Genomic DNA, 14,064 nt, shown 5'->3' with positions numbered 1-14,064 from the left:
GTCATTTTCAGGCTTTATTAACACAAATCATCAGTGCAGCTTTAGGTATGAATATGGAGTTAATCACACGTCTTTTGTGCAGGAAGAATAGGTCTCATGTGTCTTTGACAAACTGTGCTGATAAAGACCATCAGTCCAATCCAAGTACTGAGTCTGATATAGACTGATGATTGACCTTGGAGGCCGTGAGAAGCTGGAGGTGTGTGAAAGAATGATGACACAATCTGTGGATCGAGGAGGGCTCGCAGTATTTTAAAATGGAAGACAGAAGTCCTCCTTGTTCCCTTTTATTATCTTTCTTATGACAAAAAAATATCTGGAGAGATTTTTTACAGCTCCATATCTCAGGTTTCCTGATAAAACATTCCCACTTCACAGTTGGTGTTTGTCCAAATGCGCAAATGAGATCACTGCAGCGCTGAAATTGAGCGTGTGGAGATAATGCGTCATTGGTCCAATGAGATGTGCAGACAAAAAAAAAAAAGCAATCGCTTCATCTATGCAGCTGATGAGAAGCAGGTTGGCGTTCGGCCGGTCAGCGCATGCTGCTGGATCTGGAACCGGACCAAACCACAGGTCTATATCGGCCCTGACTGCACCCAGAGGCCCGAGACATAGATATGCAGAGACAGAGAGGGAGGAGGAAGGAGAAACAGACGAGGAAAAGGAAAGAATGAGAGAGATGCAGATAAAAGAAACCATCAAAACAGACAAGTTTTGGAAAAATCAGGGACATAAAAAACACACGAAAAGAAAAATAAGTAACATGTTCGCAGCGACACGTGAGAGAGAACATGTGTGACACATCAGCTTCTCCTCTATCGCTACAGATGAATAATTTCCAGTAAGCAGGTCCTGAGTGGCTCCAGATGTACACTACAGAGCAGGTTACAGTATTTGTATGTTGAACCAGGAGAGATCGTCTCTCCCAGACATATGAGCAATTTCCTCTGGGGCCACTCACAGCTGACAAATGTGGGAAATATGCTGCAGTCTGAGCGCTAAGGGGCCAGACACCCGCCCTTAACCTCTTCATCTCACAGTGCATGTTCTCAGTGGACATTTTTAAAAAGACAAGATCAGCTCAGGCACTTAAGGAGTCGTTCAGCCCCGAAATGAAAAATCAGTTATGACCTCTTTGTTTGAAATCACAGCAATAGTTCAGTGGCAACAATAGCAGCTGCTCTCTGTTGAGACGTATTGACCTCCAGGTGCTCTGGAAGTCAAAGTGATGGACTCAGGAAAAAGGAAGCACACGGGCTTACATCAGGCACACTCGCAACCGAGCCAAGAATGCAGTTAAAAGGATTTTTCAGCCAGGGCATATCAGAGAAAAAAATCATATAAGGGAAAGTGCTTTTGGCAAATATCGATCCAGTTTAATGTATGGTGACAGCCAGCAGCTGGCGAGCCGATCCAATCACCAGGATAAATGTTAGACGTTTCTTTAAGTTGCAGCTTTATATTCGTTACATTTGTCTCTGAGCTCGTGCTCTAGTTTGGTTCAGGCACAAAAACTAATGTCAGGAAAACATCATGCTTTGACTTAAAATGCCTGATTTGGTCGGAGATGGTCCGACTTCCTGTGAAAAATAGCTGGCTTTTTTGCCAGGAAGCTGGAAATGTGTCCAGGCGTCCTTAAAAATATCCAGTGGTGTGACTCGAACGCCATACAGCCGTTTGGCTTCTAATAACCAAATATAAATGATAACCACAGCCAGGCTCGATGTTTCCCTGTCTTTATGCTGCCTGTTGTACATTTACTGGACCAAAGTTGAGTCCCAAAAATCTGAAACATTTCTCCAAAGCAATTTCATCGATGCAAATCAAAATGATAATAAGATAAATGTCAGAATCTACTCTAGACTCTAGATTCATCAGGAAGTTTTTACATCGGGGCAGATGAATAGTAAATTACAGATTTTTAGTTTCCTTCTTCCTTCTCCTTTTCATCCGTCCCTCCTTTCCTTCCTTCAACACACAAACCAGACTTGGTCCAATAACATCTCAGCTAATTTCTACCTAAACACTTTTCCCTACTGATGACCATCACATTTTGTTTGGTCTGTTCAGCACACACACACACACACACACACTGTAATCCTCGGTATGCTGCAGTATTTTCATAATCTGGCGTGTTTATCTACTAAATCAGTTTCTCCGAGCTCTATTTTCCCAAAGCCAAACAACACAACGTGTGCTTGATGCAGAAACCCCTCCGGGATTAAAATGATTGTGGTATTTATGTGGTGTGTTGCCTTTTTCCATATTAGGTTATTTGTTTCTTGCAGTCTTGAAGACGAGCACTGTGTCGTGTGTTCAGCTGATTCTGAGATGGTATTTTCCTGTGGTGAGGACACTCATGACCTGAAGTCAACACACAGATTTTATATGCTTTGGCTCCAGATTAGTGAATCTCTGGATGTGGAACGATCGAGGGTTAAAGTGCAGACTAACCTGAGATTCTGTCCTCGTACTGCAGGAGGAAGCGTCTTGTGATGCCAGTGTGAAAGAAACAAGTGTCCTAAATCACAGGAATGAATCACGGGGCGATGACATCAGCTGTGTATTTCCACTAGAAGATTATTAGAAAATAATATTTACTTTGGAAATGTTAAAATGATCATATTAAGAGCAGCTACAGAGAAAAGTATCCATCATTTCTGTTGCATTTCTACCATTTTTACTTATAAGAAGGTGTAAGTTATGGTCAGGGATTGAAACGCCGTATAGAAAATGATGAAATTACATGAACACAGTCCTGTCCTGCTGATCACACACTAGCTGCTCTGATAAACACACCCACATGTGTATAAATCACATGTGCTGCATTACTTCTGGGTATTAAATTCACCTCCAGCAGCTCTGTTTTTGTACAGCGAAGCCGTCGACATGTAAAATTGCTCAGTCCAGTTCAAATAAAAGCTTCTCCTTCTGTTTGTCCCGGCAGGAGCGCGAGTCTGCTGCAGGCCCTGGAGGAGAGCTACGAGCTGGACCTGATCTACATCACAGAGAGGATCATCTCCGTCTCCTTCCCCAGCAGCGTGGAGGAGCAGAGCTACGCCGCCAACCTGCGGGAGGTCGCCTCCATGCTGCGCTCCAAACACGGACACAACTATCTGGTACGGGCTTCCTGTCTGCATCTGAGCGCTTCTAGCAAAGAACAGAGCAATTAACTCTCAAAATGAACGAAGCAAAGAGCGTTCAGGCAGGAACATCAGAGCTGCTCAGATCAGCCAATCATCAGCTGATCTCCCCACACAGATTCACACAACGGAGGGATTATGTAACTTCTGTTTACACCTGATTCTGATGTTATTGCTGTTTATAAAACTGTTAGCTACTTTATTTCTTGATAAATTTTAAAGGTAGGAACTTTCCCGCAGTTTAAAGGAAAAGCTTTGTAAAAGTAAAGAATGATCAACAGTCTTAAATCTTTTTTTTTCATTTCTTCTTCTCTGTCAGTATACAAAAATGTGTAATAATGCGGTTTATTCGTCCTTCTTCCTCAGCTCTTCAACCTCAGCGAGAAGCGCTATGACATCAGCCAACTTAACCCGAAGGTAAATCTGACAGCTCGATCTCTCCTCTCCTCTCGTGTACCGTGCGACCGTTATCTTGACCGACAGCCTCTCTCGTCCCTCAGGTGTTGGACTTTGGCTGGCCCGACCACCACGCTCCGGCCCTGGACAAAATCTGCAGCATCTGCAAGGCCATGGACACGTGGCTGAGCGCGGACTCCCACAACGTGGTGGTCATCCACAACAAGGTGAGGCTTGGAGACGAGTGTCTGTAGACAGTAGAGGGTGCTCTCAGGCTCTTCTCGGGACCCCCCCTCCCCACTTCCTCTGAGGGCTGCAGCTGGTTTTTGTTTTTTGTGAGCGATGACGTTCTCCCTCTCTGAAACATTCAGGGTGGAGTGAGAGAGCTTCTCTCTGTGTGCTTGTTTGGGTTTGGTCGTGCAGGACGAGGGTTAGGAAAACACAAATTAGGAGGGGGAAGGCAGGCCACTCATCATGGCTGCTTAAGTTTATTTACCCCTTTACTCTTAACAATACCATAAAAAACGCAGTCCGCCAGTGTTTTCCTGTTGTTGCCTAAACTTAGTTGCATCACATTATACTCTTGCGGCAAACCACACTCATCTGGCTCCTAAGTCTGCCGACACAAACCATAAAAAGCGGATCCAAGCGCAGCGACCAGGCCGTGGTCCCACATGTAATACCTAATCATTTTCACGTTAACCCCGCAGTGGTTCTGATTGTGTTTTCGCAACACAAGAATTAACCGTCGGATCCCGAGGCTCGGCGACTCATTCCAACGTGTTCCCACAGGGAGGTTGCAAACAAAGTCGGCTGCCATAACAACTGCTGTTATTTTTTTTTTCTGCCAGTTGAGTAACGCCGGTCATGAGAGTGTGGGCTGGTGGTGGTCACTAAGGAAGCGAGGCCCCCGTGTTAGGTTTCCACATGTCAACAAATCATTTCCACTGGGCTCCACGCTGTTTAAGCGCCCGCGATATTTATAATGTGGAACACACTTATCCTCCACAGTGACCCTTGTTATGAAGATGGATAGATGTGGAGAACGAATGCAATCTGAGACTCGTCTGTTGCTGTTGTAACATGTGCTCAGACTTCAGCTCGGTCGGTGTCTTTAACCAGATAAACAACAGGTTAAAGTCACGTTTGCTGTGTTATCGACATTTTACCGCAGAAACTGATATTGCTGACGTCAGCGAGTCTTTAAAGGGTAGCTCCGCCGGTTTTACAGTCCGTTGTGGTCAAGTCTTTAGCTGCACTATTAAGCCTGTAAAAACAGTGTGAAAATGTCTTCTGTGGTTCAGGAGGTAAAAATATCTCTGATGACTTCATGTTGGAGACTGTACATGTATTACAGAGGGCCTGAGTTACACACTGGGGGGGTGGAAAGATTTGGGCATTCACTAGGCAGAAGGTCCTTAATAAGAAGATGTTATAAAGATGCATTGTGGGAAATGTAGGATCCTGAGATTTAGGGGTTTGACCTCTGCTAGGGGCACAAAGTCGGGATATTCTGACATCTCTTGCATTGATTTTGATCTTTTGTTTAAGTCTTTTATGAGTTCCCCAACTTTATGGAAGAACAGTAGTAAAGTTCTGAAGTCACTCTTTTCACTGCAGCAGCATTGCTCTCGTGTAGATGACGAATCACCATGATGTCACGCTAACAGCAGTCACTGCTGGAACTTGTTTATTTTTGTTGTCATTTTAAAGGGGCACTGTGTGAAATTTTAATCAGAAAAGAAAAATCTTGACAATTTTGACTACGTAACCACCGTTCTAGCTTAGCTTTAAATATTTCTGAGTTACTGTTATTACCTTATTAATACTGTAAAGAGGACCTTTCTGAGTTTTAATTTTTAAGCCATAACTGTAGTTACAGACGGTACTGTTAGCTTTGCTAGCATCTTTGATAAACCTAACAGAGACGCCTCACTGCTGCTTAGACTAACTGAGTAAACTCAAGCCGTCACTTTCTTCAGTCTGCGGCCCAACAGGCACATTAGGTCTACGATGTAACGTTAGTGAAAGTATCATTATTATATGAAAGCATCAAACATGCATTATAGTATATTATGTAAAAAACCATTAAGAATAAAGAAAAAATAATTGTATATAAGCTGCAGGATGCAGGGATGTTCTGATCTTATCTTTATAACTTTAATTACTAATTTTTTCCTTAAGTTTCTCTCTTATCTGTACTTATTTCTGTCCTTGTGCTGCTGTAACACTTGAATTTCCCTTCTGGAGTATCACTAAAGCATTATTTTGTCCAAATTTAAACTTTAGTAAATTGATTTAACTATTTTATAGTCTTTAGTCATTGGTTTCAGGCTCTTATTTTGTGTTTTGACACCACCACCTCAATAACCTTATTAAAAAAAGGTTCAATATTATGAATTGCTCTTGAGACACCATCATGGCCTGGAAGATAAAAATCTGTAGTTGACTCTTGCATGATTTGATGTCTTTTCAGGGCAACCGAGGCAGAACCGGCGTGGTGGTGGCTGCCTACATGCATTACAGCAACATATCTGCCAGGTGAGAACATAACCCCGACTCTACCTGCAGAGGGTCGAGGTGCAGCACATTGTGAAGTGAAAGTTAAAGAGAGGAGGAGAAAACAGAAAAACACAAATGGTTAAAAAACAGGGAGAAAGGGGGGGAAAAATAGATAAACCAGAATTGTTCATCACAAGACTGAAGCCCACATCTGAAGATGAGTCAGAGATGTGATGAAGGAAAAACACGAGACCGAAGAACAACAACTTTATCTTGAGAAATCCCGAGAGACGTTTTTGATGTAATAATTATAAGCAGAAAGGGACGAGTTAGCTTAAACATTCACAAGATCATGAGACTCGGATTATAAATGCTCGCTTTTTCTTAATTTTTATTGGATTTGTTTCCCCTAAAATAGAAGCACATTCAGTGATGAAAACTATTAAAGCAGCAGAAGAGCGCATGACTCCCTGTTGTTTCTGAGAGAGGAAAAAAACTTAACACTCTCTCTTCCCTGTGAAAGTATTAGATTTCTGTAATCCCATTATCCCACAAGTCAATTTAAAGCTGGTGTGAAGTCACTTTGAAAACTTAAGTAGCAGCCGGATGCCTTAACACCAACCGACGTTACGTAAAATATTGCATTAAGATGTTTTACTAAGAATCTGTCGGATGTAAACACTGAGGCCGCTTCTGTCGGCAGTATCTTAAGACGTGTGCAGGACACGCTCGCCTAACGCTGCATGACATGATAGGAAATATGATGAATGTTTATTCTGAGAGTTATTATGCATTATATACTCTGATGATGTTTTTTTTATTTGTCATAGTCATGTATCTTGTTAAACATCAGAGGAAAAAGGGAAATCAAAAACAGGACGCTCGGTCATGACAGTCACCGTCAAAATGAATTTAATGCACCCGCATGATTACTGTTTTTACTTGAGAGTCTGTATGTATGCATTTCATATACTGGTGTGACAGTAAAAGTGCCTTAAAGTAAATGAATGACATGTATTTACCAAACCTTTCTGTTGCACTGCAGTGCTGATCAGGCTCTGGACCGGTTCGCCATGAAGCGCTTCTATGAAGACAAAGTGCTTCCTGTGGGACAGCCATCTCAGAAAAGGTCAGTCTCTCCCCCCACTTGTCTTTCTGTGAACGTAAAACATTTGAGGCTGCTTAAATTAATTTAAAATCCAGCATTGACTCTTATGTTGTCTGGTTTGCCCTCTACCAACTCCTCAAAAATAATCTGCCCTATGGCTGCTAAATGCTTCACAGTGCAGAGTTCCCACGGATCATTAAAAGCCTTGATGGAAAAAATCGGAGCATTAAATGTTTTTGAAAGCAGAGATAAACAGACAAGGGCCATTGAAAGGGCATGCTTTTATATATTTTATGCAAGATAAGAAATTGGAGGGTTTTTGTGTATTTTTTGTACTTTTTACTACATTCAACTATGTGCATGTGTCTGCAAGTTCTAATTAATAAAATGCTCGTTGTCGTAACAGTTATTAACCTTGATCCGTGTCTCAAACTATGCCGTGTTGTGTCTTTATATTTAAGGGAATTAAACCCGGAAAGGCCTTGAATTGTGACGTTTAACAAGGTGTGGGGGCCCTGCTATGTTTACCAGCTAGTCACTAGCTTCTTTAATACAAACAGCTGCCTGCTGTAGTGTAGTAATCAGTGTGCAACAGACTGCAGTTTGTGGGCTGGAAAACCAAAACAAGGTTTCAAAGAGCTGATACTGAGTGAGGAGTTATGATGGTGAATCTCAGAGGGTTTGTCTCTACTTTTGCATTACACACATCTGATCTGTGTTCATTGTTGAGATACAAATTAATGATTAGTGCAGCTTTAAAGTATTTAATTGAGTTTATAATGAGAACAAGGTGCAAGGTTGGCTCATTCTGCACGTTTTACAAATTAAGAACATTCACTGTTGTTACAACCGAAGATCGTGCCTCTGTGTTGTGATGAACACAGGATTAAAACTTTAAACTTTTGTTGTAAAAGATGAGGACTGATGATACAGTTTTCCTCCCCCTTTTGCCTTCCTCAGGTATGTGGAGTACTTCAGCGGCCTGCTCTCCGGACACATCAAGATCAACAACAAACCCCTGTTCCTCCACCACGTCATCATGCACGGCATCCCCAACTTCGAGTCCAAAGGAGGTGAGTGTCATGCACAGATATGCGCTCAAACATATGCATTTTACACGCATAACTTTAACGTTTAACAACTTTCTTGCGTTCTAGGTTGTCGTCCTTTTCTCAAGATCTACCAGGCCATGCAGCCCGTGTACACATCTGGGATCTAGTAAGTCTTAAAACATACTCACACTCAAATGCTTTTACAAGATTCCAGGGATAGCAAGCTCACAATGGCTCAATAATAAAACCCCTGATTTTCCTTTATAGCCTCTCCATTAACTCCCCTGCCCCCCAAATATACACATACATCATCCCTCTTGCCAGTTTACACTCTGCTTGCCTCACATTATTGTATTTAGCTAGCCTCCCCAGCTGCAGGCTCTCCTTTCCCTACTTTTAGATCCCGCAATCACTTCTGGTATTATTTGTGACTGGAGAGCCAATGAAACAGGCAGACAGGCATCTGTGTGGACGCCTGCAGCGTTTTTCTGCCAGAGGACCCTGCTGGTTCCCAGGGCCAGACAGGAAATAATGGATTCTAGGCTTTTATTCTGTTGTTGTTTTGGGGATAGGGGGGGGTGAGAGGAGAGCTGTACTGAGCTCAGATGGGTGAGGCTGCAGAGAAACAGGATACATTTACACCACATGTGAAAGTATCACAGTTTAATATGACTCTGATATGATCCTATCTGGAAAACTTTTGTGCAAAACTATTGTGTAGCTTCCATACCTAAAATTGCAGCTTGTACTCTGTATCAGATGTTTCTTACCTCCACCTGTTTGTAACAGTGCATGTTGAGTATGTTCAATGGCGTACTTTGTGGACAAAATTCACTCTCCTTTTAGCTCTGTTTTGGTCTCCACCGACTCCCTTGGGAACTATTTAGCCGCAAAATGCTTCGTAGTGTTCACCAGCGTGTGACTAACTTTGTACCTCTAGTGTTTGGCGCTGGGAAGGTAAAACTACAGGAGGATTAGCAGAGCTTCTTTGCTGAAAACAGCTTCCTGCTGCAGCTAAAAATGAGGTTAATGACAGTCTTTTCCCCCCATTTTAACTGTAGAGCTGTTATGAAGTCACTACTGTAAACACTAACGCCTGCTGGTGTTTCTACTCCGTCTATTCTTACAAAAGTGTCAACACTATAAACACGTTCACAGCCGACACAGTAACTAAGTGTGAAACTGTCACTGCACATACACCCCGAGACTCCCTGAATCATATTCCTCCCCACTTCTTCTCACATGATCCCCATTAGCACTCTGCACTCTTTGATCTCACTCTCCCAGTTAGACAATCATGTAGACGCTAATACCCCAAAATTAGCCCAGCACTGCGCTGTGGTTACGGCCACTGTTAGAGCAAATAAGGGATTGTTAGTTGACGATGTGGATCATGTGCGCGTGGGTTGCACGCAAGCAACATCAAAAAAGAGAACCGATGAGATGGACTGGACTGGGATCAGTGGGCTTGTTGTCTGACATGTTGCTGTTTTCTTTTGCAGTAATGTTCAAGGTGACAGCCAGACCAGCATCTGCATCACCATCGAACCTGGACTTCTTCTGAAAGGGGACATTCTGGTAAGAATGGCACAGGATGAAAAAGACATGAAACGAGTCAAATCTCAAGCTCTGTTCAGACCTGGTGTTACTATCCATCCTGAGTGATCCGTTCATAAGTGGACAGCTTTAAGTCTGTGAGTTCACACCTGGCATCAACATGCATCTCAGGTGACCACTCCCCCGTTCAATATGCAAAAAAACAGATCTTTTACAGAGCAGGACACTATGATTTTTACACAGAAGAAAGAAACAAGTTCATTTATAAAATTTGCCGAATTTACAAGAAGGCCCAAATATTTAAGACTTTGTCACTGACAGTGTTTCACAAAGTTTATAAAGTTTCTCCTAACTCAACATTTTGCTGTCTGGGGATGTTGTTGTTCAGTGCTTAGATCAGTTTGAAGAGTGCGTTCACAAACATCTGCTGCTAACACTGGCTGGTTTAGAGAGTCCAAACACATCATTTGCATTACAGTGAACTACATGTACTTAGAGCTGTCCACTTGTAATCGGATCACTCTGGTCTCATGTTAACACCGGGTCTGAACAGACCCTCTGGATAATGTCTCAGCTGTTTGTATCACTCTCTGTGAGTCTCAACTAGGAAACACAGTGGAAACACTGCTGGAGAACATTTTTTCCTTATTTTACTGGGTTAACTGGTGTGAAGCCAGCAGCAGACAGAGTTTATTGTCTTACTTTTTTCCAGCGTGCTACCTCTGCCAGAAGGAAAGAAAAATAAATGGATGTGAAATGAGAACTGTACAGAGGATGCACCGATTTTTATTGTTTATTAGTAATGAGGGAATCCTGTTGGTTTTTCCAATCTGACATTTCTTGTACGCGCTAAATGCGTGTGCTGTAGCAGTTTATAGTGTCCAATCACAGAAGAAACAGGGCCATAAAAACCTGGGGGAAGACAGTTGGACCGGGTCCTGTTCCTCAGTTTATAGACCCTCATTAGCACACAGTAATGTTTGCTGGAAAGCATGACGTCAAAATGGCCGCGTACTTCCTCTCCAACAGCGTTTGGGATACACAGTACTGTTTTAACATGACATAATCCTCTTACAAATGGATGGTTTTACTTCCGTGTGAGAGATTTTTTTTTATATAAGCATTCTGGATCCATTTGAAGAAAGGTCTCATTAAAGCAGCACCTGTGGCTTATTTTGCATGTCGTTCAAGCAGAAGAACTGCACACATCAGCAACGTTTCTGCTTCTGCTGTCACTCAGGGCCATAACGTTATCCGTGAGATGTCCTCGGGGCTCATAATGTCAGCGTGGAGAATTTTCAAAGGAGCACTTACTGATCTGTTTTGGCTCCTCAGAGCCGAGCTCATATCTCATCCTTTATTTAAGACGGACTAATGGATTCTGCTGGATGCATCATCTGACCGAGCCGCAGCTGCTGATGCTCGTTATTATTCAAATAACGCAGAGGATGTGAGCTGTGGCCGTGTGGCCAAATGGGAGAGACATTAGTCAGAATGCGGTGTAGCTCCTGCTGGTGTGTGTTTGTACAGCCGGGATTGAGTCGTGAATGTTATGACTGCCAAAAAAATTCTAATCACTGAATGGTTAGATGAATCAGGATAATCACAGAGGAAAATATTTACAAATATACTTTTAATCCTTCAGGTTTTGGCTATTTTCTTCTGTTATTGGCCAGCTTTAGTCACTTTTAATTCCAAGTTCAGTTTAAGATATCAGAACTGTGGAGGAACAGCTCAACATTTTGGGAAATATGCTTACTCACGTTCTTGCTGAGAGTTAGATTGGAAAAACGGTACCACTCACTGTACTTTAAGTATGAAGCTACTGCCAGGAAATGCTTAAACTTAGCCAAGAAGCATCCAGAATCAGCTAGCAGACCTCCGACCAACATTAAAAGACATCTCCAAAACTTTATGATCAAACGAACAGTTCACACCAAAATCAATAAGCTGAGTGTCGTCTAGTTCCATAATGTTTGAGAGAAGGCTGACGTCTCTACGGCTGATATCTCCAACCCTCTCCAAATCACACCAGAACAATCTAAATGGATAAATAACACTACAGACAAGGATTTCGGGGTGAACTGTCCCTTTAATACATGAAGGGTTGTGTGCTGGTCTGTTCCTTGGCTGTGACTTTCTGCACATTTTTAAAATTTTGTTTGGAAAAAAGCAAATGTTTATTAGTGTTTATTAGAGCTTTAAAGTTGCGTCTGACTAGTTTTTCACCTTATTTTCCCGGTCCTTATGCTAAGCTAAGCTAAGCTAGCTGATTAATTGCTATATACAGACATGAGAGTGGCACTAAAGAGAGGGGCTTGTGTTTTTAAGCCTGTGCGTGAAAAAGAAATGTGTTCAGGCTTTAAAAAGCTAAAAAATTAATGTTTTCTTTCGCCTTTTTTTTTCTATTTTTTGTTCTGGCTCACCAGCACTGTTTTGCTGAAGCGGACCCCCTCAGTGGGAGGTTCACCAGATCCCAGAGAGCTGCACTAAGCCACAGGATATTCTACTTTGCCTTCTTCTCATCCGCGATTCTTTATGTGCTTGTTTGGATTTGGGGACCTCATGTGTTTTGGGCTTGTTCGGCCACACGGGAGAAAACTCCTTGAGTTTTTAGCTGGTGCTTTCCTCACATGGTCATTTTTTTAATTACGGCAAATTCTGTACAATTATGTCAAAAATGGCGCTGCAACAGAAGGATGTTTCTCAGTTTTATTTATTATTTACAGCCACGGTTTGTGAGCTGTTCAGGTCGAGGCTAAATATTCCTCCGGTACCTGTAAATGTGAGGTCCTCGTTAAAAACTAACAGGTCCAGGCTGCCCGTCAGGAAACAGCAGGAGGGATGGAGAAGATTTTCCTGTGTGGAGTTTTAGTGTTGCTCTTAAACAGTTTGGATAATAATGCTTGTGGAGAGGCCATACATTACGAGGGATGTATGTATGTAAAGGTCTTGACTGTTTTTTCTTGCTCTGAGTCAGTTTAAGAAGGAACAAGCACTGAACGGAGCTGGCATGTCTCCAGCTCGTGGTTCACAAACATCTTTTCATGTTGTGTTCGCTTGATATCCTGACATTATCAGCATTGATAAACTCAGTGCTGAGTGGGTGAAAAAGCTGCTACCGTTCAGTTTTGTTTGAATTTCCTCTGATTGTTTTTCACTTCACAGCTCAAGTGCTACCACAAGCGCTACCGCAGCCCGTGCCGAGATGTGATATTCAGGGTGCAGTTCCACACCTGCGCCGTTCACGACCTGGGGATCGTCTTCGGGAAGGACGAGCTCGATGAGACGTTCAAAGGTGAGAAAAAGGAAAAATCCGCGGAATATCCACAATGACGACTGTCGTTATAATGTGTGTGCAAACAAGCTTGGAAACTTTGTGTCATAGTGAGTAATCAATGAGATAAAATCAGTTTTCTAGCTTTCTATTGGCTGCCGTCATGATTAAAGGTGTAAATGTAATAATTTTTTCTTGTTTCCTGTGTGCAGATGAAAGGTTTCCAGAATATGGAAAGGTGGAGTTTATTTTCTCCTTTGGACCTGAGAAGATACATGGTAAGAATCAATGTGTCCAATATTTCACTTTCATACTTATTGAAGACAGGAAATGTTGGGGGGGAAAGAGAGCGAGATGACATGCAGAAAAAAGATCCCGGCTAAATGTTTGAACAGGGATGAAGCTAGTAGACTTATTCGCAGATGCAAATTAGTTGTATTACATTTGTGACTGGCTTGACATCGACCTAGATTGGTGGAAATCTGTCTGAACAGGATGGTCGGGTTCACAGATGTGTCTGGTTCCCAGGTTATTAGACCTTAAGGCGATTTAAAGACATTCACATCTTCTGCTCTGTCTCTTCGTACCTCTGGTCAAGGTGTGGACCACCTGGAGAACGGGCCGAGCGTCTCCGTCGACTACAACACACAGGACTCTCTGATCCGCTGGGACTCCTACGAGAACTTCAATCAGGGTTGCGAGGACACCACAGACGGTAAGTCCAGGAGGACACACGCTGCCAGAGAGAGTACTTCGTTATGAAGATTGATTGGGTCTTGACTTTCTGACCTTGTTGCACATACGGCACAATTTAAAATAATTACATACGACCAGCACAGAGAAGGTGAAACTCCTCCTGCCCCCCTTCATGTGTGTCGTAAAGTTAACAGGGTTGTTAATTACACTGCCTCCTTACAGCCGTGCTCATTGCAGCCACTTTAGGATGTCATGTAACCGTTCGTGACTCATTACCGCTGGATTGCTTTAACTTTTTTTGTGAATTGTGAGTCCGCCTCACTAGGATTC

General features: G+C 42.6%; 1 protein-coding gene across 1 annotated transcript in view; it reads left to right on the top strand.

Moving 5' to 3' along the window:
- The window catches only part of tns1b (tensin 1b), a 158,429-nt gene that overhangs the window by 107,851 nt on the left and 36,514 nt on the right, over positions 1-14,064 (top strand). The window contains 11 exon segments of the mRNA XM_073473289.1: positions 2,951-3,122; positions 3,513-3,563; positions 3,647-3,769; positions 6,019-6,083; positions 7,090-7,173; positions 8,113-8,225; positions 8,310-8,370; positions 9,707-9,782; positions 12,930-13,059; positions 13,251-13,316; positions 13,637-13,753. Of these exon segments, the coding sequence (XP_073329390.1) occupies positions 2,951-3,122; positions 3,513-3,563; positions 3,647-3,769; positions 6,019-6,083; positions 7,090-7,173; positions 8,113-8,225; positions 8,310-8,370; positions 9,707-9,782; positions 12,930-13,059; positions 13,251-13,316; positions 13,637-13,753 (1,058 nt within the window).

Source organism: Pagrus major, chromosome 9 (assembly GCF_040436345.1).
Source record: "Pagrus major chromosome 9, Pma_NU_1.0".
NCBI classification, from domain to species: Eukaryota; Metazoa; Chordata; class Actinopteri; order Spariformes; family Sparidae; genus Pagrus; species Pagrus major.
Note: the sequence above shows the minus strand (reverse complement) of the source record. Positions and strands in the feature narration are given on the sequence as shown.